At 35.7% G+C, this 26,312-nt stretch overlaps 1 protein-coding gene across 12 annotated transcripts in view; it reads right to left on the bottom strand.

Annotated features, from left to right (window-relative positions):
• The window catches only part of Atrx (ATRX chromatin remodeler), a 141,492-nt gene that overhangs the window by 51,749 nt on the left and 63,431 nt on the right, over positions 1 to 26,312 (bottom strand). For all 12 annotated transcript variants that reach the window (XM_027432904.1, XM_035450023.1, XM_027432908.2 and 9 more), the window contains 8 exons: positions 23,228 to 23,318; positions 12,904 to 13,037; positions 12,286 to 12,465; positions 10,495 to 10,588; positions 7,105 to 7,207; positions 5,058 to 5,294; positions 1,105 to 1,246; positions 14 to 123 (listed from right to left, as the gene is read on the bottom strand). In XM_027432904.1, the coding sequence (XP_027288705.1) occupies positions 14 to 123; positions 1,105 to 1,246; positions 5,058 to 5,294; positions 7,105 to 7,207; positions 10,495 to 10,588; positions 12,286 to 12,465; positions 12,904 to 13,037; positions 23,228 to 23,318 (1,091 nt within the window). The remainder of the gene's footprint in view (positions 1 to 13; positions 124 to 1,104; positions 1,247 to 5,057; positions 5,295 to 7,104; positions 7,208 to 10,494; positions 10,589 to 12,285; positions 12,466 to 12,903; positions 13,038 to 23,227; positions 23,319 to 26,312) is intronic.

The following is a 26,312-nucleotide window of genomic DNA, read 5'->3' as shown; positions in this document are numbered from 1 at the left end:
CATTAGCTCTTACCTGCAAGGTCTTACCAAGGCCCATGCAGTGGGCAAGAATACACCCTGAACCTGGAGATTTCTTTGTCTTTTTCACAGATTCACAGCAGCAATCCCACATAAACTGAACACCTAAGAATAAGAAACCAAAACTTTTAAGAAACAGCAGGCTTTTGGCTTTTGGTTTTTAAAATTTATTTTATGTGCATGAATGTATACCATGAGTGCTGGAAATCAAACCAAGTTCCCTACAAGAGCAACAAGTACTCTTAGCTACTGAGCCATCTCTCCAGCACCCAAGAAACAGCATTCAAAAAACAATCAGTACTAAGGAGATAATTAATACAAATAGAATTGTTTTTTTCTGTTAAAGTAAATCAGAAATAAAACACAAGCAGACAATAGGGGTTTGTCTATTCAATTACCCTAAATTATCATACTAGATGTCTCTATACCTAAGGACAGTCCAAAGTGGCAGAATAATACTTTTATTAAAATAGAAACTTTAGCCAAAGAGGGCACAGCTTCCTATCAAATACACTTTCAGGTTTATTGAATCAATCAGAAAAGAAATCCTGAGAGAACATTATTTGTCCAGTAGTAGAAACTGAGCAATAAACAGGGCTGGTAATCTAAGAAGTAGGAACTGTTGAATTTCCCTTATGGACTACTTCACATATACATTTAAAACTAACTTACTAATTCTATACTAACACAGCAGAGAGTAGCAACAGTTGAATAACTTCCTAATACTAATGTTGGGAAATCAATTAAACACGTATTGAAAATGTTGAAATGGCATTTCCCAAAGAAAGCTTTTGGTTAACTTTGCTTCTTCCCAACTGCTGTAGGCAAGCACTATGTACTTTAACTCTACTTGCTATATAGATGCCCACTTGTATGTAGCACTTCTTGCCTATTTAATATACTATGCTTGCAGTCACCAAAACGTGTTCTTCCTTACTTCCTTATGAGATCTGTAACAGCTACAATCATATTATTTTTGCTCAACCATGTACCTCCAGTGATTAGCAAAATGCGAGGCAAACAGAAGAAAACAAAATATAGGTAAAATTCAGCTAAAAGGGATTGAATCATTCAATAGCTTCTTACCATCTACTTGGTGGGGTTTCAATTTTATAACCATGTTTCTATGAACCTGTACTAAAGGTTCTTTGGTTTCTTCATCTTCATCTAAAACCAATTTGGTTGTTATTGGACACTTGGTAGGTGAAGCATCCTCAATTTCTATCACCTACAAAAAAAGGGAGTCATTGATAGTTAAGCTCATAGAAATCTTTCAAGCAATGGTGGAATAGCAATCTTTTTTCCCCTTTGGTTTTTCAAAACATGGTTTCTCTGTATAACAGTCCTAGCTGTCCTGGAACTTGCTTAGTCGACCAGGCTGGCCTCGAACTCAGAGACCTGCCTGCCTCTGCGAACCAAATGCTGAGATTGAGGCACTCCCCATCACCGCCCAGTTTAGTATCAATCTTAACAAGACAGATTTTCTAAGACATAGACACACCTATTGCCACAGAACACATCCAATATGAGAAGGTCCAGGTTCATGTTTTCCAGAGTAAAAAACCTCACAGATTTGAAATCACTATAGCAATGTCAGAAATTGGTTTAATACCTTTTCACCCAAATTTTTCCAATATAGTGCATTAAGTAGAATTTTGCTATGCAAGAATGTGGACCTGAGTCCAATCCCCAGAATGCATAGAAAGAAGGAGTGGGGAGGGCAGGTGGGTAGGTAATCCAGGGGAGGGGAAAGAAAAAAGCTAGCCCTTGTGGTAGGAGAGAAAGGCAGATTCCTAACCCTCACTGACAGCCAACATAATCTCCAAGTCACTCAGAGTCCCTATCTCAAAAAGCAAGGTGGATGGTTCCTGAGGAATGACACTCAAGGCTGAACTTTGGCCTCTACATAAATATGCAATACACACACACACACACACACACATACACACACACACACACAAATACATCTATACTAACAACAATAAAAATTTAACTGAATGTACACACACAAGCACAAGTATGTATACACACATTTTTTGTTAACTGTAAATCACACTTTACAGATGGTAACTAAGAGACAGTTTAGACCTAGAAAATTGCTTCCATGTTTTAACAAAAGAAATGTTTCTGTGAACAGATTTATTGTGCCTTTCAAAAACGAAAACACAACAACTTGATTTAAAAAATTGTTGGGATGGGGTATGGCTTAATAGTACAGATCTTGCCTAACATGTGCCAGGCCCTAGGTTCAATTCCCTAACATGGAAAACAAATAAAACTTTTAAAGTGTCAAGCATGGTGGCAAAATTGATACCATCACCACTTGGAAAGTAAAGACAGGAAAATCAGGAGTACAGGGACAGCCTAAGCTACATATTAAGTTCATAGCCAAACTGTGCTACATGAGATCCTGTCTTTAAAAAATGAAAAAAAAAATACAGCCTTAAAGTGACAGTCCACCTTTTGCCCATTCTTGAATGCTGGGATTACAAGAAACATAAGAAACTATGAAATTTTGTGCATAAAAAGTTGTCAGGGTCTCCTTAAAAGGGTGATCTTTTAAAAGCCATAATAATGTTATCACATCTGAAAATTGCAAGTTAAATCACAGGTTGGTAAAAAATTATATGGATGCTGAATTTACATGAAATTCTAAGACATTACACTTGAGCATAGGCATTTAGCCCCAAATTCTATTTCATTATGCTATATAAATTTTCTGGGCTTTAGTTTCTATGCTTAAAAATTAGGAAAGCATTTCAAGAGCCCTGAGGGGTACTGTGGAAAATAAAGCAGCATATATTAAGAATTTAGTACAAAGTAAGTATTCACCAGTTACTATGTCCTAGCATGATAATATCACAACATATCACAAGGAAAAGCCACTAGAAAAAAATTGAATTAAATGCTTTGGCCTGTTTCCAATATACAGTGGGCAGAATCTTAAAATGGCACCAGGATTCTTGCCTCTTATAATAAACATCCTGTGTAATTTGCCCTCATTGAATGTTATTGAGTCCTATAAATGCAATGAGACATAGGTCCCAGATATGATTAATCATCATTTGACTCAGACTTAATCCAAACATACTCCCCTAAGTGGGCCTAAGTTAGCTATTTAAAAGACTGGAATGATCTCTTATGGGCCACAAAACTGAAGCAAAATGCCAGGTAATTGAGAGACCTCTAGTAGATAAGGGTCTATGTATCCAACTTCAAGAAGCTAAAACAGTCTGTTAACAAGTTCAATTGAGAAAATAACACAAACTCTCAGATGAAAGTATAGCCCTGAGGAATTTCTTAAACTTAGTTAAACACTTGAGTAGAGCATCCAGTAGAGTCATACCCAGCTAAGTCACTCCCAACTTCTCTAAGAATGGTAAGATAATGGATTTATCTTCTTCAAAGAGGTTAAGTGAGTGCTATTTTTTTCATATAGGAGGAAAAGCCCTTGATGTCTGCAACCTCCTCCCTTAGGCAGATCTGAAACCACTGAGATCAGTATGCAAAGTGCCAAGGAATGTGGGTACTCCCCTAGACAATAAATCTCAATGCTTTGCAAGCTTCTCTCAGGCTCTGATGCAAACAGGGAACACAGCACACAGAGGAAGTGTTCTTTATCATGGGCCTTTGCCAGCCATGCCTACATATAGAGGATGGTCACTGCATTAAGAACCTACCCACCCCACAGTAGAAAAGTTCACCTGCTATGTAAAGATGGGACGTTGTTTTCCTTCGTATAGTAAGCTTTCTTTGCTCATTCCCCTATGTCTTTTTAAATTAAATGTATTCATTATTATTATTTTACATTAATTTTTAACTTCATAGCTTACACAAAATCATTATTTTGGCTGTTTTTCTTCCTGTGGTTCTTGATGAAATGGTAGCTGGCTTTAACTGATTTTAAATGTATTCCTATATCTGCTTTAATTTTGTGTTGTCTATATACCGGGTTCTGAGTGTTACTAAGAAATGAGTTCACCAGAGAAAGCCACTTACAAATACCCCCATAAAAAGTCAACAGGTATATGCATCCCAAGAGATGTGGAGGTCACAACATAGAAAACCAAGAATCATGAAAATGGAAAGCAATTCAACTTTAAAAAGAAAACACATTCCTCAAAAACTTATTACTTAAAGGAATAAAGTATAGTAAGATCTTATAATGTTTAAAAGACCATTATCTTTTTAATGTTACAGTCCTAACTACCGATAGATAATGATGCCATTTCTGGGATCAATTTCAAAATCCAGTTCTGGTAGTAATGGATGAAGCTGGATGGTGGATACATGTAAGATTACTGTATTATGCTCCATATGTATATTTGACAGTATTTTCACAATACAATTCACTTAAAAACAGAAATCCTGAGGCTGAAGAGATGGCTCAGAGGTTATTAGCACATACTGTTCTTGTAGAGGACAAGAATTCAGTTCCTAGCACCCATGTCTGGCAGCTGTACTGCCTGTAACCCCAGTTCCAGCAGATCGGACACTGTCTTCAGGCCTTCATGGGTGACTACCCACACATATGAAACAAACCCACATGGAGACATACATATAAAAACTAATTAAAAATAACATAATCTTTAGAACTGAATATTTTATAAATATAATGAAAAAAAAGAGCTGGCAAGATGGCTCAGCAGATAAAGGTACTCTCTACATAAGCCTAACAACTGAGTTACATCCCCATAACCAACATAAAGGAAAAAGGAGAAAACCAACCAGAAAGTGCCCTCTGATAAACTCATGTGCACCGTGGCACATATGTACACAGCACATGCAATTTTAGAAAGTAAAAAGAAATTAAAAAAAAAAGTCATTTTCGTAACTAACTATACTATAATCATTTTGGTGATCATAAGAGTCTCAAGTGTTTCTAAGTACCTAACTATACAAACATAGCCTATGAATACATTTACTGGTGTAAAAAAATTTTACCTAGAAATCTGCAGTTTATTAAAACTCTTGAAAACCTGTTTGCATCTGTGACATGTCTATGAAAGTTATATAGCAAACAGAAATAAGTTGGCTACCTCTCTTAATTTCTCTCTCTCACGTTCCCTCTCTGCAATACGCTTTCGTCTCTCTTCCTCTTCTTTAAGGGCATTCTGGGTTTCTGTTCTTAGTTTATCATCTTTAAGAATCTTCCGAATTTTCTTTCTGCCTTTTCCAGGTGACTTAGAATCATCATTTTCATCCTCTTCCTCCTCTTCCTCCTCTTCCTCCTCCTCCTCCTCATCATCTTCCTTTTTTTCTTCTTCAGAATGGCTCTGTAGCATTTAACATAAGAGACAAACAGTAAAAATGTTCTAATTCATTCACTTGATGTTGTACTATGTAATGTGCCAACAAGGCGTAGAAGAAAATTTTTATTAATTATATCTACAAATAAACAAGTGTTGAATAAAAATTCAATTAAACCCAGACAATGGGAAAAATGAGGGCAAAGGAATCAAATAGACATTTATTTTAAAACTATACACAAATACCTAACAAAAACATGAAAATATATTCAAAATCACAGATCAGAGAAAAATAAAATCCAAGACCACAAATACCATTTCATGCATGTTATAACTGTTATTATTGAATAATAAAAGCAAATATAAGAAACTAAATATCAGTGAACAAATGAGGTGGTACAGTGCTTTTAAGAATGCTAAATGATATAACCAATATAAAAACGTATGCGGAAATCCTTTAAGAAGTTAAACGTATAATTACTATATGACCCAGCAATTACAACTTGTATACATACCCAAAACAACTAAATGCAGGAGCAAAAAAATAAACATTTGCAGTCATGTGCATAATTGCCTGACTCAAGACAATTAAAAGGAGAAAATAAGCAATGTCCATCAACAGATGAATGAATAATCAAAATGTGATATACATATGTAATAGTTTATTCAGATGTAAAAATGAAATGATGATATATACTACAACATGAATTAAACTTGAAAACAATTTAGCAATGCAATAAGCTAGGAAGAAAAAACAAATATTTTATGTACAAAGTACTTTTAAATGTCAAATTCATAAATTACAGTGTACCAGGAGCTAAAGATTACATAGAAAAATGACAGCATTCAATGGGTCTTGGGCTGAAGAGATGGCTCAATGGTTAAAAGGGCTTGCTGTTCTTCCAGAGGACTTGAGTTTGGTTCCCAACACCCACATCCAGTGGCTCATAATGGCTCCAGGGGATCCGTTGCCCTCTTTTGGACTCCTTCGATACCTGCACACATGTAGCATTAAACTCACATAGACAGACAGACAGACAGACAGACAGACAGACAGACAGACACACACACACACACACACACACACACACACACACACACACACATACACACACACACACAAACACATGCACACACATAAATAAAAGCCCATGTTTTTAAAATTTGAAAAATCCAGTAAGCGTGGAATTATTACTTGTGAAAGTAATTGAGGCCACTGAATAGTATATTTTAACATATTTCCAAAATTAGTTTTTCAAAAAGTGAACCCTTCTGAGCTAAGAGACCATCTCAAGTGTAGGGCACTTACCAAATATGTATGAGGCCCTATGCTCAATACCCAGCACGACACATAAAAAGAGCCTCCCATGGCACATAACCTGTCATGTCAGCACTCAGGAAGCTGAGACAGGAAGATGAGAAATTAAAGACCAGGCTGGGCTACATGAACCCTATCTCAAAAAGAAAACAATGATCAGAATACACTGTGTGAAAAAAATCTATTTTGAATTTAAAAAAGGAAAAAAGGGAATGAAGGTAGTCATATGAAGTTTGTAACTGTCCAGTATACAAAACTTATGTTTATCTTATATTGTAATCTTTTAAATGTCAATACAATACAATCTTTTAAATACAATAACATTAAAACTAAAATAAGGACTTTCTTGTTAAGAGGGGAAATCAAGAAAGAAAAAAATGATTCTTCCAACAAGGGTAAAATTTAAACAAGAAAATAAGATGCAATCACTGAATGGAATTCAAACAGAAAATAGTGAATTTACTATAAAGTATAATATACTGTGTGAATTATAATTCAAACAATAAATGCCATTATTGCCTTATTTTCACTTGATGAATCCTCTTGAACCTTAATGCGTCGTCTTTTCTTTTTCTGTTTATAACTCCGCTGATTTTCTTCCAATTCTGCTTTCTTTGCAGACCTGAAGAAAAATTTTAAATGTGAAATGAAAAAAAATGCTTCCTGATGAATTATATAGTACTTTGCAAATACCATGCCCGGATCATGAACAGCATACATAGACCATATTATTATTTCAGTAATAATAAAAGGTATAAAGTGCAAATTTTATCATCCTAACTTTTTGTTTTGGTTTTCTGAGACAGGGTTTCCCTGTGCAGCATTTCTGGCTGTCCTGAAACTCGATTTGTAGACCAGACTGGCCTGAAACTCACATAGATCCACCTGCATCTGCCTCCAGAGTGCTGGGATTAAAGGCATGCACCACCACTGTCCAGGTTTCTTAGCCATTTTAAGTGTATAGTTTAGTAGTATTAATAAGACATTTTTGGGAACAACTGCTCAACTATATGGCATGTGCATAGCATGGATAAGAACATGGGGTTTCACTCGCAACAATACAAAACCCAGCCAATAAAAAAAAAGTAATGAGGGACTAGGACTTCAGCTCAGGTGGGATAGTGCTTGCCTACAAGGCACAAAGCCCTAGGTCTAACCCTAGCACAGAGTAAAAGGGGCACGGTAGGAAACACCTACTGTCTCAGCACCCAGGAGGTAAAAATAAGAGTAATGACAGTACAAGATCAACTAGTAAATTCAAGGTCAGCAGTCCTAGTTATATAAGACTTCCCCCATCCCCAAAAAACAAAAAAAGGAAGAAAGGAAGAAAAGAAAAAGAGGAAGATCCCTGGGCCTGTACCTCAATTGGTAGAGTCTTTGTCAAGAACACACACAGCTCTGTGTTCAATCACCAGCACTATACAGACTATGTATAATTACTTATTTTCTTAACATATATTAATTTGTACAATATGAAGGGTGTCATAAACACATTTTTATTCAAGCATATCATACTTCCTCTTTATTCTGGGGGGCAGCACAACCATGGTACATGTGTCACAGTAAAGAGAACTTGTAGGCATCAATTTAGTTCCAAGGATCTGGCTTATCAGCAAGTATCTTTACCCACTGAGCTTTATCACTGGCCTTTCTCTTTTAAAATTAATTTCAAATCAGAATATTATATATTATGTTTACTCAACTTTATTTGCAATCATAGCCAATGTTCAAATGATTTGAAAACATAGTCATTCAGGTTAATTCCTACTATTTTTTTAAAATTAGCTTTATTTTTTATTATTTTAATTTTTTAATATAGTCAACCAAATATGTACAAGTGTGTATAACACTGAAATTTAACCTTGATATTTAAAATCAGAGAGAAAGATTAAGAAAAACAATGCAAGTAAAAGGCTTCTTTTGTGGATTCAGTTACTTGAAGATATAAGTTAATGCTAATGACTAGACCATGTATATAGTGAAGCAAAAAAGAAAGATCTGAAGAAGAAAAAAGAACAAAAGGAATATTTTCTGAACAAAAGAGAGGAGGAGAAAGAAAAAGAAAGTAAAAGAAATTTCAATACTAACAGGATAATAAATCAGGTAGAAATATAATTTTAAAATTAAGTCCACCTCTATTTATCTTAGTCTCTGAGAATTTTAGGATTCATAAAGGTAGAATTAGAAAATTTCCTTGACAGAATCTTCCATTCCACAAGCATTAGCTCGGGTTGGACTGGGTGCCAGGTGGCATGATTGAGAAGAGAAGTATGCAGTACACATTGCTGATACCCTACAGCTTCCTAGGAAATAAACACCACTAAAGCCAACACAAAATACAAAACGCAATAACAGACTTGTGCAAAGAATGTTAAGAAAAGCAACATGATCAGAATTTCATTTTAGAACATTTACTTAATGTACTTATTTCAAAATTGTTCCTAAGACATCAACTTCTTATGTGAACACCCTCTCATGACTAAACTTGTCCTTGTTGGGCTGTCTGTGCTCCTTGCTCATCAGCCCACTGGAGCAACAATTGTACTACGATAGGCAAGCTCTTCTCAGTACTGTGTGTCCTACTCTGCACTGTCCTAGATGTTGTTACTGTATAATTTTATTTTTCTAGCAGCTAAGTAAAAAATCATCATTTCTTCTAGGATCCAACCTCCTGTCTGAGGAAGAGCTGACTTCTATTGCCAGGGTACTAAAATTAAAACAAAATTAATTTTATTTAATACCCATATTAAATTCCAAAAACATGGAAAAACAAACAAAAACCGGATTTCAGTGTGTCATAAAGATTTTCAAAACTACAAACATGGACATACTAATAGAGATAAACACCATTATTTGGACAAAGTGACAAGTTTGTGATATAGACTAAAGCATATTCAAGAAACTACCCTTGATCCATCAATTTATAAGCCCTTTATTATTATCGACTGAATGTCTATGCTCTGTTTTTTCAAACATAAATGTTAAAGCTCCAACCCCATGTGTATGTGTGTATGGATATGGTGTTTTTAAGGAATCTGTGAGAGACAAATAATGTCATAATTGTGGGACACTGGATCTGATTGGGTGACTTACTGTTCTTAAAAGAAGAGTCACCATATGCTTCTTCTGTCCTCTCCCATACCCATTCTTTAGCACAAATCAAGAAAGGGTCACATAAGGTCATAGTAAGAGGCTAAGGAAGAAGGGAGAAGACCCCACTTGGCTATCTGGGCTTTCTCTTTGCAAACTGTGAGACATAGTTTCTTCCCTCCAGACCATTTAGTCTATGGGGCTTTGTTCCCAGCCTGAATAGAACAACACAATATTTACTTTTAGTATAAAAAATGAACTTCATTTTAGACATAAAGCAAGGGACTACCAGCCCACAATCCATACCACCATAGAAACTAAGAAATAAGGAAGACCCTAAGAGAGAAATACATGGTCGCCTGAAGAAGGGGAAAGGAACGAGATCTCCTGAGCATATTATGTTTTTTAAGATTTATTTATTTATTTTGTATGCAGTGTTCTGTCTGCATGTAACCCTGCAGGCCAGAAGAGGAAACGAAATCCCTTGACAGATGATTGTGAGCCACCATGTGGTTGCTGGGAATTGAACTCAGGATCTCTGGAAGAGCAGCCAGTGCTCTTAACCTCTGAGTCATCTCTCCAGCCCCAAATTTATTTATTTTTGTAGAAGGGAGGGGACAGCACATATGCAGAGAAACAAAAACAGCTTGCAAAAAGTGGTTCTCTCCTTTCTACCAGGTATGTCCTACAAACAAGCTCAGGCCATCAGGCTCAGCAGTGGGTAGTTTTACTTACTTGGACATCTCAGCAGCCCAATGTCTAACATTCTTTGAAAAATAAAGCAAAACACACAAACAAAATAACCTATGAAATACTGACCTTGTTCTAGGCCGCTGTTCATCCTCAGATTCGCTCACTTCTTCACTAACTCCTGACTCTTGAAAGTCAGTGTCTTCTGACTCCTCACTGCTCACTTGAATTTAGAAAAAAAATAAAAGTACTAAATATTTTCCCAAAGAAACAAAATCAACTTAGTAATTTCACATGAAAATGCTAGAGAATTATATAAAGACCATCAGGCATGAGAGTGTGTGTGTGTGTGTGTGTGTGTGTGTGTGTGTGTGTGTGTGTGTGTGTGTAGGTGAATACATATTATATAAGACATACAATTGAAGCACACCATAGTGGCACACCCTTAATCCCAGGACTCAGATGGGAAGAGGCAGGTGGATCTCTGAGTTCAAAGCCAACCTGCTCAACATAGTGAGTTCTAGGACAGCCAGGGCTACACAGAGAAACCGTGTCATAAAAAAAAAAGAGCAAACCAAAACAAAACATACCATTTAATGATTCAAATGTTACAGGCTGAACAACCTTATTTAGAAATATGAAATGCTCCAGCATCTGAGGCCTATGAATATCAACATGTTCCATGAGTGAAAATATCTAAACTCATGTGCTAAGTTGCAGTCAAAATGTAGGTGCACTAGAAATACTTCATTATGTACATGAAGTATAGATGACAGACACATAAAGGAAGTTTGTATTTTGATAAGGATATCCTCCCCCCACAATCTCATTACTTACACAGCAATATTTCAAAAAGGGGGGAAAAACCCATTAAACCAAAGCATTTCTGGTACTAAGCCTAGCAGATAAGGTATACTAAATCAGTACTTCTAGATGTGAAATTTCTTCTAGATGTAATTATAAAACTATACGTCTATATTAAAATGCAGGTGTTTGGTAGTATATGGATTAACACAATTGAGTTAGACATGCATATGTAAGCAATAATCAAAGGTAAATTAATGAAAACTAAGTCTGGCTACAAGCAAAGGATGTTGCTCAAGATAAAATGATTATAAACTCTTTGCCAATAAAGATGATTAAAAACCATGTGCAGGACACAGAAAGCAATGATCTAAGGACTCTAAAAGAGAAACGTAACAGGCAGATTGGTGGTTGAAATCAAGACCTATAGAAGGACTCCGCTTAGTAAGAGAAAGACATAAGACAGAACTGCTGTTGAATGCCATGGTCATTTTCTTCCTTTGTCTGCTTACACTGGTTAGTTTTTTGTTTGGTTGGTAGGTTGTTGTCATTGTTTTTTTGCCAGCTTGACTTAAGTGAAGAGTCACTTGGAAAGAGGGAACTTCAACTTAGAAAATGTCCCCATGTGGGCAATATGGTAGGGCATTTTCTTGATTAATGATTGATGGGGTGGGTCAGCTCTGGGCAGGTGGTCCTGAGTTATAAAGCAGATGACCAAGCCTTGAGTAGTAAGTCGGTAGCAGCATTACTCTATGGCCTCTGCTTGCATTCCTGACCAGATTCCCTCAGTGATGGAAGTGACTCGAGAGTTCTAAGATGAAATGAAGTTTCCTCCCCAGCATGTTTTCGAACATGGTGTTTATCACAGCATTAGAAACCTTAATATATTCCTGGTTTCGGTTATAAGCCAGGCTGAACTCTAAAACTAAAGAAACTTAATGACAAAACTGTCAGCCTTGTCTAGTAATGCAGTGGGGCCAAATATGAGATCAGATATGTATGGATACTCAATTAGGAGCAGTGTTTAAGTGTCTGAACAGATATACTCAAATTTCAATACTAAAACTCATTCACAAAACACGTATTTCCTTTACATCCAAACTTAAAATGTCTTACCCTTCCTTCTATTTCTTCCTTTGGTTTCTTTATGTTCTTTAGGCTTTGTCTTTTTTTCTTCTTCTCCAGATTCTCCATCACTCACAGTCAGTTTGTACCTCAAAAGTCTGTGTCTGTATCTTGGCTTCTTGGATTCTTCAGAATCTGAATCTGAATCAGAATTGACTTGATTTGGGGCTTCTAAATAAAGAAAATGTATTAATAAATCCCTGTTTAGCAAACTTTCTTTTAAATGTTTTTCAAACTATTCTGTCTACTCAAAATTACCATAATTTATGGAAAAGCTTCTTAATATCAATCATCTGTGCACCTTAGTATCATTGGTGATAACAGGTAATCTCATCAGCCTTTGGTTATTGAACATAGACTATCACCAGTGTGCATCACGTTAAAGTATAAAATATTTTGCTTACATGTTTATTGACAGTAAGTCAATTAGAATAACTTCTACAGTTATCATAATATATGCAAATGAATCGTGATAATAAAGTTTTAAACATTTTTTTTAAAACCTCAAATGCACTCACTGAGATTTCTTGGTCAGATAATCTTCACAGACTGAATGACTAAGGAATTAAACTATAAATCCAACATATAACTACTCTTTGGGGAGCTCACCCTCATCTCCTGGGGTTTCTTCACTTTGTTTTTCAATTCTCTTTTTCTCTCCTTCAGGTTGATCATCTGAAGATCTTTCCTCATCAGAGGAAACATTGGCTTTAATTTCTTCTAAAAGCATCTTCTTGGCAATTCTTTAGAGTAAAAACATAAAAATAAAAAGCTGTATTTTTGAGAGGATGAAGTACACTAAATTAAAAACAAATTCTCTGTATCAAAATAAGAAAAATATGATCAAATACACTTTATACTGTAGGTATGAGACTGGCAAAAACCACGTTTTAACATAAGCTACCAGTGAACACTCTAGAAAATGCTCACTGTACTAATCGTTCCTCAATCCCATACACTGACAATGGAATTCAAAGACAAATCTCCAAAGAAAAGTTTTTGCTTAACAGGAGAACAGATTCTCAGAAAAAAAAAGTATAACAAATCACTCTTATAGAAGATAGCACCTTCAACTACAGAATAACACGTCTGGACCTTAATTTTATAAAAAGGTTAACCAAAGTAACACCATAAATATTACGTACTAAAGCAACCATCAATCATTAATAGTCAAGCTGTGGCAGACAAGGGACATCAGTGTCATAGATTACAGGGTGAAAGAAGACAAATTATCCTAAGTGAATTTTAAGTTTCAGGAAAAATAAAGTACAATAGCTTTGCGCACAAAATTTCTCAAGATGCTTCTCAAGACAAACTTGCTAACAGAAAAATGGACTGCTTAATGAAAACACACCTTTTACTAATATCCTGAAAATACACTCCTAGGAAATTTCCAAATTTGCACTAAAGAAAATTATCTTGAAAGTATAAAATAAAAGAAATAACAAAGTTTTATATATGTCATAATCATGGATCAGTCTAGGTATCCCTTGGACATATAATCATAAATCCCAGTAATTAATAAAAGAAAACCGTATAGAATGGCTCACAAAGAAGGTGGCAAGATTCTAAGCACTTGTCATAGACAACCATTCAGCAATCAAGACTGACTGATTCAGTAAAAATGGTATTGTTGAGACTATAGAACCTTCACTGGGTTTTGTTTCTTTAGGTATCACTATATAACCTGAACTGGCCTCGAACTCACAGAGGCCTGCCTCTGCCTTCCAAGTACTGTATGCCACCAGACATAGCCACCTCTGTTATTTCTTGTTTTGAAACCCTTCTCTACCTTGCTTAGCAAGTAGTTTCATTTCAATCAAGAATTCACTCCATAGTAAGAAGTAGTAATATATATATTAAGGCCTCAATTTTGATAGATACAATGTTCACTGCAGAGCAAACACAGTGACTAGGCTAAAGCAAAAATTTTCATAAATATTTATTATATGACATTGTGTACTATCTCCTTCACACAGATGGATCAGAAGATGTCATAGAAAATGACCAGATCTCTGTGAGTTTGTGGCCAGCCTCGTCATCTACTGAGCGGGGTTCCAGGACAAACTCCAAAAACAATACAGAGAAACCCTGTCTCGGAAACACACACACACACACACACACACACACACACACACACACACACACACACACAGAAAAAAAGGAACTAATTTGTAGCTGGGCAGTAGCAGCACAAGCCTTTCATCCCAGTACTTGGGAGGGAGGAGAGGAGGGAGAAGGGAGGCAGGGAGGCAGGGAGGGAGAAGGGAGGCAGGGAGGGAGGGAGGGAGGGAAGGGAGGGAGAGGGAAGGGAGGGAGGGAGGGAGGAGGAGGGGAGGGAGGGAGGGAGGGGAGGGAGGGAGGGAGGGGAGAGAATCTGGTATGTCTTCCTCAAATTAGTAAGCCATTACCAAATAAAGGAAAGATCTTCAAAACTGAATGAAAGTATCTTTATAGGAAAGTTATTCTAAAATCATCCTAAACACATACTATATCAGTACTTCTCATCAACTAGGAAAATCTTCCTCAAGTTAAAATACATTCTTTGTAAATGTGTCTATGCATATAAAACTTGTACATGCAGTGATGCATATTAGGTCAGAAACATAAAACTCTATTTCATCAGAAGCTAAATGAAGATTTATAAAATCAATTGGTATAACAATACATTTTGCATCTTTTTTTATTTAAATTAGAAACCAGCTTGTTTTACATGTCAATCCCAGTACCTTCTCCCTCCAATAACCCCCTATCCCAGTCCCTTTCTGCTCCCCAGGGAGGGTAAGGCCTTCCATGGGGGATCTTCAGAGTCTGTCATATCATTTGGGTCAGGGCCTAGGCCCTCCCCTGTGTCTCTAGGCTGAGAGAGTATCCCTGTATGTGGGATGGGCTCTGAAAGTCCATTAATATACTAGGAATAAATACTGATCCACTACCAGAGGCCCCATAGATTGCCCAGACCTCCAAACTGACATTCTCATTCAGGAGGTCTGAAGCAATCCTATGCTGGTTTCCCAGCTATCAGTCTGGGGTCCATGAGCAAGCCCTTGCCCAGGTCAACTGTTTCTGTGGGTTTCTCCAGCAAGTTCTTGACCCCTTTGGTCATCACTCCTCCCTCTCTGAAACTTGATTCCAGGAGTGTCAATCTGACTTCCAGGAAGTAATCTGACTTCCGTTTCTGATCACAAACTCAAAAAGCCTTAAAAGCTCATGCTAACTGTAAAAACATTATTAATTGAAAGCAACCTCATAATTTTTCCTCTTTCAAATTCTGGATTATTAAGACTATGTCTAAGTAGGAAGTCAGAATATACAAAGCTACCTATTTTACTCTCAAGATTCTACATTGTCAGATAACTAAGGAATATTAATGTAAATAATGACACAATATATTGAGTAATAAATTATATAATAAATCACAGAAAAATAACATCACAGCCACACACTAAAGAGTTATAACTTGCCAACAACTTTCAGTAATGCTATAAATATGGGAAACAATTATGGTCACTTTAAGATCAAATAAACCATAAATTACAGAGAATTGTCTTTTTTTCCAAATCACTAATTAAATATAAAGTAATGGAGACTCCTTAAGTTTTATAAGACTAGAGCATTTTAAAACTGTCCTTGAACATTATTTTGCCAAGTAAAATCTTATTTATAGCCAAGGACACTAATAAAGTTGAACCATTCCACATAAATTATAGATGATGGGGAACTGGGAAGGTGGCAAAATGGTTAAACACATATACTGCTCTTCCAAGGACAAGAGTTTAATCCCAAGCACCTGCATCATCAGAAGGCCCACAATCATCTGCAACTCCAAACCAGGGGCCATCAACATCCCTGGCCACTGTGGGCACCTGCACACACAGACTCATACATAAATAAAAGTACATGTAAAAAGCAAAAGCAATAATGATTGATGGCCAGAGTCTGATATGTCAAAGAATGACTGCTATAATCCTAACCTATAACAAATCCTGCTACATGCCAAAATTATCATTTAAAGGACCTAAAGGTTGAGGCCAACCTTCAACCTGAGCAAGCATGTTCAGGTGAGATGTGTCCCACTTCGAAAACCTGCTGTAAGGTGCTATAAAGGGTAACTCTACTACCTAAACTCTGGAGTCACCGGCCACAGAGACTTCAAAGACATCATCACTTGAGAACCAGATGAGGCTGGCAAAGCGTCACTTTGGTGGCCTCGGCTGGACCCATGCTGGTATGAATTGTGATGGACGTATAGTCATGATCCCTAGTTGATTCTGTTTGCTCTGAAGTTTCCTTTCTCGAGGCTTTCCAGGACGTTTCTGGGAAACTCATCCAGGCAACAAGGTACTGCCCCTGGAATCTCAATGTTCAAAACTGTATCTTGGGACAGGTAGAGCATCCAAAGCAAACAGGACTCTTTATGAGAAGCATTAAAGGCACAGGGTGTGCCACTCTTGTGGCAGCAAACCTGGGCAGAGTCTGGGGTAATGAGAGCCTCCATTTTCCTAGAAGGGAGGGAAGGGGGAGGGGAGAAATAAAAACAATATGGGAGGGAGGGTAAAGCCCCACAATGATCAGGCTGATGCATGAGAGAATAGGACCCCCAAATCTATACAAACTCAGTCTTCTAAATTACAGAACAAACACTAAGATAATGCTTTATTACTATGCGGACAGATCTCCTGCATCAGAGCACTTTAGAAAAAGCAGTTAAAAAAAAAAAGGAACACAAAATGTTAGAGTCAGAAGTCAGGAGCATACATTCCAAATAAGAGACAACAAATGACATGACCAAATAAGCAAAGCTAGCTAGTGTGACAAGCCAAAAGGAAAACCTAAGATCCTACATCCCAATCAGTTTTAGTGTGCCAAGAGTATACTCTCTAGGCATTAACTACTTCTATGCTAATGAATGCCTTAACAAATACATCAAAGTCAGTTTAAAAGACAGATGTGTATGTATGCATAAGCAAATACATATACATACATTTCACAGGCATTCAATTTATATGACTTTGCAAATAGAAGAATCAAGGATTGGATTTAAAAAAAATCTAAACGCCACTATGTTTTTATCTCTAAAATGCAGTGAAAAACATTGGGTAACATATCCTAAAACTACTATTTTACTACTTAAGAAGCTCTAAAAACACGCTTAGGAAACTCAAATTAAAATTACATTTTGAAAGGGCAATGTATTGTTCACCCCTACATAATTAACAAAGTTTACTAAGAATTGTTTGTCTACATTCTGCATAAAGTATAACAATAGAATATACAGTTAACAAAATAAGATCATTGGCTTAAGTGCATAGTTTCTAAGCATATGTAACATAAAAACTAGACATTATACTTTCCAAGTTTATTTGTAAAACAATCCAAAAGTGGAAAGCTAAGGAATGGTTACTATTTTCAGTGAGAAAAGAATGGTGAACACATATCCTTCCAGTAGAGTACAAGGCATTATTTTAATCAATGTCATTTACTTCACAGATTAAATTTTTTAAATAAAATTTCCAGTTATTATAGAAATTTTCAAATTTTATATAGTATATTATTTTAACACAAATTCAAAATTCCTTGATGTAAAGTTTTCTATCAAAAAGGTAACTAAGGCATGATGATCTATACCCAAAAATGATAGAATTCATAGGAAATCAGTAAATAATCAAAAGCTAAACAACAGTTCCACCTAATCAATTCTTCAATCACATGTCCTATAATGTCTGTAATCAGTAACAAGCAGGCTGTTTTCTTTTTGTTAGGAGTATCAGGAAAATTAATTATCAAAATATTTTCTAAAAAAGGCAGGACAAGCAAAGGAAAAGCTGTGTTAAATTAAGAAGTCATAGTTAGAGCCCAAGGTGAAAGGTGTATGTATAGCTTTTATCCCTGCACTCCAGCAGCAGAGGAACATGGATCCGGAAAAAACTGTCTTCAAAAAATAACCCATAGTTACTAATATTTTAAACATGGGCTATTCTGCTTAAACCATACTGAACTACAAAATGATTATTTTAGCTGGGAACTTGGGAGGCAGAGCCAGGTATATCTCTGTGAATTTGAGATTAGCCTAGTCTATAGAGGGAGTTCCAGGACAGCCAGGACTACACAGGGAAACCCTGTCTCAAATACAAAACAAAAAAATCTAAGTTTTAGAGGAATTTTATTAAGAAAAATATATATTAACATCATTATAGGACATTTAGTCATATTAAAGAATTCATTCTTTATTAGTCATTATTCTTAAGATGAAAACAGAATTAAGACCATAAATTTAAAATATCAAAATTTAAAAAAAAGAATACCAGGTCAGAAAAATGAGTTAGATTTGCTAACACTAAATTACAAACTTTTTTCTCTAGGAAACAATTTCTCATTTACTCAAAGTCCCAATATCACTGAAGAACAGAAAACAAGAAAAGATATGTAGTATAATGTCTAAGCCCTACCCACAGAAGGAGACAGGTCACCAATTCTAACCATATTTCTTTCTTTGATAAGCCATCTAGTAAAAAAAAAATAAAATTGGTGACCCTTTACTCATCAGCCAGTGGATCCTATCTATAGCCTTTGACACCTCCATTACACTTCATTGACTATACTTACCACGACTATATCAACAAAGTAACTAAAAGGAATTGTCTTAAAACTGGTAAATACTTAAAACATTTAGCTCAAAAAGAAAAGTAAATTCTTTACCTCAAATGCTGTCTTTTTTTAAGCAAAATAAAAATTCAAAATAATTTTACTAACTAAATAAGATACATTAAAATAAAAAGAAAGGCTACAGGAAAAAATTCCATAGTTAGCAAATTTGTAAAAAGAATATATGAATATAATTATATATATGAAAGGGTCATCTGGAAATTTATTTCAAATTAAAGCTGTATTAAGGGACTTGTTTCACTAATTCTACTGAAATCAAATAAGTATCCAACAAATATCTTCATTATATAACGCTCAATATCCAGGAGTCATTAGTCTCTTCCCAAGTAATTAAGCTGTATTAACAGTATATAGCCTTCATTAATAGAATATACACATCATGCCAACAGGGCAGCAAAATTGTGTATTTCCTAGATTGAAAGGCAAAACCCTATTGTCAAATGATACAAGAGCCCCACTTTCCAAGTGTATCAAAAACTTTAATCAACAATCTACACACCAGAGTTTGCATTTATGAAAAAATTAATTTAGTGCCATCCAGAGAAATTCTGAGGAAAAAGAACAATATTACTAAAACCATGTACACCATCTTAAACAATCAAGAATGTTATGTGCTTGTTTGTATACACTAATATGATAAACACACACTAATAGTCTATTACTGAGGCCCATTGACAGCATTAAGTTTTAAAATATATACCATGAGAAAATGTTTGGTCAAGAGGTCCCTAAGCATTGAAAACATAAAGATATCACAATGTATACATACACCCAACACTCCAAATCCCCAAAAATTTGATGTGCTCTGAAACCCTTTGGATTTGTAGTACTCCAACATTTAAATAGTAAATCTTGGTAAGTATAACATCTTAGAAACTCCAAAATCTGAAACACATTTGCTCTCAAGCATTTTGGCTAAAAATTGTAAAGCAAACATTTTTATCAATTACATGACATGTCTTTTCAAGGGAAGAAACAACTGAAAACAAAACACAATCCAGGTGGGACATCCCTTTAATCACAGCACTTGGGAGGCAGAGGCAGGCTGATCTTGTGAGTTCCAAGCCAGTCTGATCTACAAAGCAAGTTCCAGGATAGTCTCAAAAACAAAAACAAAAACAAAAACAAAAAAACAAAAACAAAAAAACTAAGTATTTAAAAGGCAAATGAAACTTTACCATAATGGCACAATCACATAACTGAGTATAATTTAAAAAACTCTGCCAAGCCTACGAAGCAGTGGAACACTTTAATCGCAGCACTTAGGTAACAGAGGCAGGCAGATCTCTCAGAGTTCCAGCCAGGGGCATATTGCAAGACCCTATCTCAAACAAACAAACAAACAAACAAACAAAAAAGACCCAACAAGGTTTTTGGCATTTTTATTATTCTTCTATCAAAAAGTATGTAAAGCATAAGATAGAATATCTCAGGTAAATTCTCAGTTGCATATAGTTCAAATTTTATGATCACTAATTTTTTGTTTTAAAAAAAAGACCAATCAGAAAAATGATAGCTAAGTGCTTTGGTCAAACTATATCTAGTCAACTAACTAGAAATTTATAAACTGGACAATTCTAACTCACGGTGGTATACATTTACTTTCAAAAGAGGTTTGTTTACAGTAAAATGTTGAGGATTTTTAGTGATCTTAAAAGCCTTATTTTTATTTTCTTACTCTCTCAACTTTAAAAACAGAAAAAGTGAATAAAGCAAATTGTTTATTAAGCCTTCACCAAAATATAAGAGCATATGTGTTTTTTAAGATTGCTGACTTCCTTAATTTCAGAAATGAAATAATTTCTTTGGCTTGCAAACTAGTCTATATAACATTATCCTAACAAAGTCTCATAAACTCTTATGAAAGATACATCATAATTAAAATTAAATGTTTGAACAAGAAAAAGTTTTACAGAAATTTATTGCGTCCAAAATTAAGCATTTGAAACAATACACTAGTTACCTCTTTATAAACACCAACACTGGACATGAATTACAATACTGCCAAAGGAAGCAAAGCATATAAATTTATACACAATTTACATACATTTATACAATTGTGTACAAATTTACAATTACAATATGGTCTCTATCAAGATACATCTTGCTCAAAAACATGAAATTGAAAACAATTCCAAGATTTAATCATGACCTGAAGACAAAATTTTAAAGGTAGTTTAGTGTATATTCATGTATGTTCAAATACTTAGTCTGTACTAAAATACTGCAAAGAGATACTTGTATCCCCATCAGGGATATCAGGAGTAGATAGCACATGTATATTAAGATGCTTCTTTGGTATAGTGGATATTAAACAAGCCATAAATTGTATATTTTATAAAGGCATATTAATGTGAGTATAAAGACATGCTCAAAACAAAATCCAATTCCTGTCCAAATTACCCAGCAGGATTGTACTTTTTTTAAATCACAAATACAAAATGAAGTTAAAGATACTTTGCAATAAAACAGCTGTCAGTTACAGAGGTAAAATCAGAAAATTTTAGAAGTGAAAATGTTAATTTTTGATAAACTATAACAAAAATTAAACTTTAATAACATTATTAGTTGGTGGCTAAATATAAAAGCTCATCTCTCATTGTTAAAAAAGAAGTGCTAACAACTACTAATAACATCTGAGGACTTGTGGATTTATAGGAAAACAGCAGCATATGTGTGAAAAATGAAAGCATTCCAAACGGCAATCAAGTTCTAATTGCTTTCATAATACAGCAATAATGGTATAGAATAAAATCCCTGACAAAAACATTGTATACCTTTCTCACTCCATTGTGGGTCTCATTCATATTATCCCATCAAATAACTGGACAGACATTTGTAAGAGAAAAAGTAAAAAAGGAAAGCAGAGGCTGTCACTGATTTATAATGGAGCTCTACTTAAGTATAAATATAATCTTTCACCCTAATTAAAATATTCTATCTACTAACAATGCCAATGGCTGAAACAAACCTGTCGGTATCAGCAAGACATAAAACAGGGCTAAAGTAACAGATGCCCTCAGAGTACTTGGTTTATCTCTCACAAACTTATGACAGCAAGTACATATTGTTTTCATTTTCTTTTTTTAAAGATTTATTTATTATGTAAATACTGTTCTGTATACATGTATGCCTGCAGGCCAGAAGAAGGCAGCAGATCCCATTACAGATGGTTATGAGCCAACATGTGGTTGCTGGGAATTGAACTCAGGACCTCTGGAAGAGCAGCCAGTGCTCTTAATCTCTGAGCCATTTTTCCAGCCCATATTTTCATTTTCTTAATAATAGAGCTTTCTATTGGGAATAGATGGTCATTTTAGTGCTCTTTAATAAAATCATTTCCAGACTATGACATATTTTTGGTATTAGAATTAAATAAAGAGAACACTATCCATTTTTCACTATTAGTAATAAAAAATTATGTCAAAGAAGTTGAATTCACCAGTTCAATATCACACAATTATTAAAAGGTGAGAAGTCATTCATTCACTATACATCCATGCTATCTTTTCATTGTATATTATGACTATTATACTAAAGAACAGAAAATGTTTAAAATGTATATAGAGCCACATTGACTATGCTTAATATTGTTAACATCTGTTTTCTTTACTGCTGTGACAGCTGTCTTTTTTTTCCCTCTTAAAGGCATCTCTTAGGTAAGTATAGGTAACTGTATAGGATGTTTACATTTCAGCCAATTGTTTAAGTCTTGGTAAAGTTAATAATGTCATACAATCTACTTCTAATTTATTTGGGGAAAAAGTTCAAATATGAATCACCCTGGATACCTCATCAACTGATACTTAGTATGAAAGCAATTTTCTAATTCTTAAATATATAAATCTTTTTTCATTCCTCACAGGTCTTCATAAATAGGACCACCATGTTGAATGACAAAACAATAAACAAATAGAGATGTATGTTCTTGCCATTTATTATGATTCATTTGCATCAAAAGTTAATCTGTTAAACTTGGAAGCCTCAAAAAATTATCACAGTTTACATGGAAACACAAAATTGACAGTTCTTTATTTATAACACACCCTATGCTAGGTGTGTTAATACTGAGATTTACTTTCTTTTAAGGTTTTTGAGCTTTGGCCCATTTTCTGGCCTTTCTTTCAAACTTGCAAGAAGACTGTGCATGAGTCTTTCTAAGGCAGGAACTCCTGGTTTTTACAACCTGCTTGCTGTTGCGTTGTTGCTGTTTGCGCCCATGCTTAGGGTGTGTTATAATCTTAAGTCCTTACAGATGGAATCATACCTATTCTCAGGATCATTGTCGTTGTCGTCATCATCATCATCATCATCATCATCCACTGTGACAGGCACTGATTTAGATAAGGCTTCGTCTCCTTAGGGGAAAAAGTGTACTTAAAATTAGCTTTGAATTATCTATACAAGTAAAACTGTATAACATAAAACTGAAATCCAACAATGCTAGAGCAAACTATTAGGTTCTATATAAAACTGCTGAAATCTAAATAAGTACAAGAAATGTAGATAAAAAGCACAAAAGGATCTTTATGAAGGATCTTATAGATTCGAAAGCTCCTCTCAAAGCACTAATCTTAGAAATGATTAGTTGTCATCATTATCGGTGGCTTCTTGTTGCAGTAAATATCAATCTACTGAAAGTTAACAGGTATCTACTTTATCTGGTATCACTGAAGAATAACAAAACTGCTTCTATTTTGGTAGTGCCAAGTAAATGAAAAACACACTTTGAATACATATAAAATCTAAAGACATTCAAGAGCACTAAGACTTATTTCATTTTTAAAAGCTCTATTCTTTTTATTTAAAATCAAAGGAGATGGCTGAGATTGTAGTTCAGTAGGAGAACACTACTGTAATATTCACAAGGTCGCAGAGTCCATCCCTAACACAGCAAAAAGAAAAAAAAGGCAGGAGGATTAGAATTTGTGTATTTCATTGTACAAAAATTTTACCTTAAAAGAATAAATTAAATATTAAATTCTAGTTAATATTACACATGCCAAAACATTTAGGGCTACTTATGCTAACATTCACTATTAACTCTGAAATGTCAAGGACATTACAGACAGGAAAGCTCATAATAAATACCAATCTCAAGTTAAGCAAATTAATTAGTAATGGAGACAAGGAAAGGAGAATCTGCAGTGATGAATGAAACGGGTGTCATAATAATGAAACATTTGGGCATCTTTGTTGTGTTGAGGTTATGCAGAGCTACATACAAAACAAACCCAAATAAATGAATGTGTGCACACACAGAGGATGGGGAAGGTGTGTGTGTATGTGTGTGTGTGTGTGTGTGTGTGTGTGTGTGTGTGTGTGTGTGTGTGTGAGAGAGAGAGAGAGAGAGAGAGAGAGAGAGAGAGAGAGAGAGAGATGGTGATATATTATTTATGATTTACTAAAGCTTGCCTGAGGATTCAGAAAGCAAAGTCAGCCACAAGCCATAGAGATCAGGCGGTGGTGGTATACACCTTTAATCCCAGAGGTAGTCAGGTCAGTGTTAGATCAAGGCCACACTGACTACATAAAATTAATCCAGTCCTAAAAAGAAACAGCTGACACAAAGGTGATCTCAGCCTGTGGGATCGCATGCCTTCAATCCCAGCACTAGGGAGGTAGAGACAGAAGGATATGGCTGGGAGGAGAAAGGAATAAAAAGAAGAGGAGACAGGAATTCAGGGCTTTTGCCTCAGGATTTGTGGAGACAGGATTGCCATTTCAGCTGGGTAGAGGTAAGATTTACTGGCTTGGCTCCTTTGCTTCTCTAATCTTCAGCTTAAAGCGTGAACCCCAATATCTGTCTCTGGGTCTTTTATTTATCATGCTACAGAGAGAATTCAAACCAGGTAGGTTTGAATTCTCTCTCTCTCTCTCTCTCTCTCTCTCTCTCTCTCTCTCTCTCTCTCTCTCTCTCACACACACACACACACACACACACACACACACACACACACCTTCCCCATCCTCTGTGTGTGCGCACGTGTTTGCACACATTCATTTATTTGGGTTTGTTTTGTATGTAGCTCTGCATAACCTCAACACAATTCAAACCTAGCACTGGCTCATACCAGTAATCTTAGCACTAAACAGGCAAAAGTAGAGGATTATAAATTTGAGGTCAGCTTCAGCTATCAAAATGCTAGCCATGTTAGTGCACACATTTAATCCCAACACTTGGGAAGCAGACACAGGAGGACCTCTGAGTTCAAAACCAACCAGGTCTACATAGTAAGTCTAGGCCAGCTAGGATTACATGGTGAGACTTGCCTCAGAAAAAAGAATATAAAAATACTGAAGGGGCTGGAGAGATGACTCAGTGGTCAAGATCACTTGCCGCTCTTCAATTGGATAAGGAGTTCTTCTAGCACCCTTGTCAGATAATTCACAACCACATGTTAACTCTAGCTCCAGGGGATTTGACGGATCTCTGTGGATACTCACACAATTGCACAGAGACACAAACATACACATAAATAAATCTTCTATTTCCTGGATTTGACACTTGAATTAGTTACACAAGTTATCACCAGTGAGGAAATCCAGTAAAGGAGGTATGTGAGACCCCTTTTCTTTTTCTTTGCAATTTTTTTCCATAATATAATGGTAGGGGTTAATGGAGGAAAATATCTATAAAGAACACAGATTTGGGGCTGAGGAATAAGATATAGTACTTGCTTTTAGTGTATGCAAGGAACTGAAACCTAGCACTGAGTAAGGGGTAGACAGACATCTACAGATCTAGGATAGAAACATGCTAAATGCAGAAAGACAAAAATAACTTGCAAGGTATCCCAGTAAACCATCCCACTTGAACAGAACAATACTGAAACAACATATTACTAGCTATATTACCTTCATCCCCTCTTTTTTAGGGACATGGTCTCACTATTTAGCCCCACTTGATCAATAATTTGCAATGTCTCCCAAAACAACTTCAGATCACTTGACTCAATTCTACCTCTGTCTCTGTTGTGCCTGAAGGGACCAGACCCCCACTCAGGCCCCTGCTTAGCAGCCATGACAGGCTACAGAAAAGACAGGTAGGTCTCTGACACAAGTAAACTCCAGATCCTCTGACCTCCAGGAGTCTAGGGCCAAAACTGAACACAAAGAAACTCCAGACCACCTCCCACCGCCCACACCCCCCTACACCCTCCGCCCCTAGCCTCCTAGATAGCTGGTTCCTGGCAACTGTTTGGCCACAAAAGAAACTGCAGGTGAAACCAAAAACTCCTCTGTAATCTCCAGGATACAATTCTGAAAACTACTGGTATCTATGAACAACAGGCAGCCTGCAAGGAACAAAGCCATAGAAACCACAGAATGCTCCCTCTCTCAATACTGAC

Source organism: Cricetulus griseus, chromosome X (assembly GCF_003668045.3).
Source record: "Cricetulus griseus strain 17A/GY chromosome X, alternate assembly CriGri-PICRH-1.0, whole genome shotgun sequence".
NCBI lineage: Eukaryota > Metazoa > Chordata > Mammalia > Rodentia > Cricetidae > Cricetulus > Cricetulus griseus.
The sequence above is the reverse complement of the archived record's forward strand: the minus strand, read 5'-3'. Positions and strand labels throughout refer to the sequence as shown.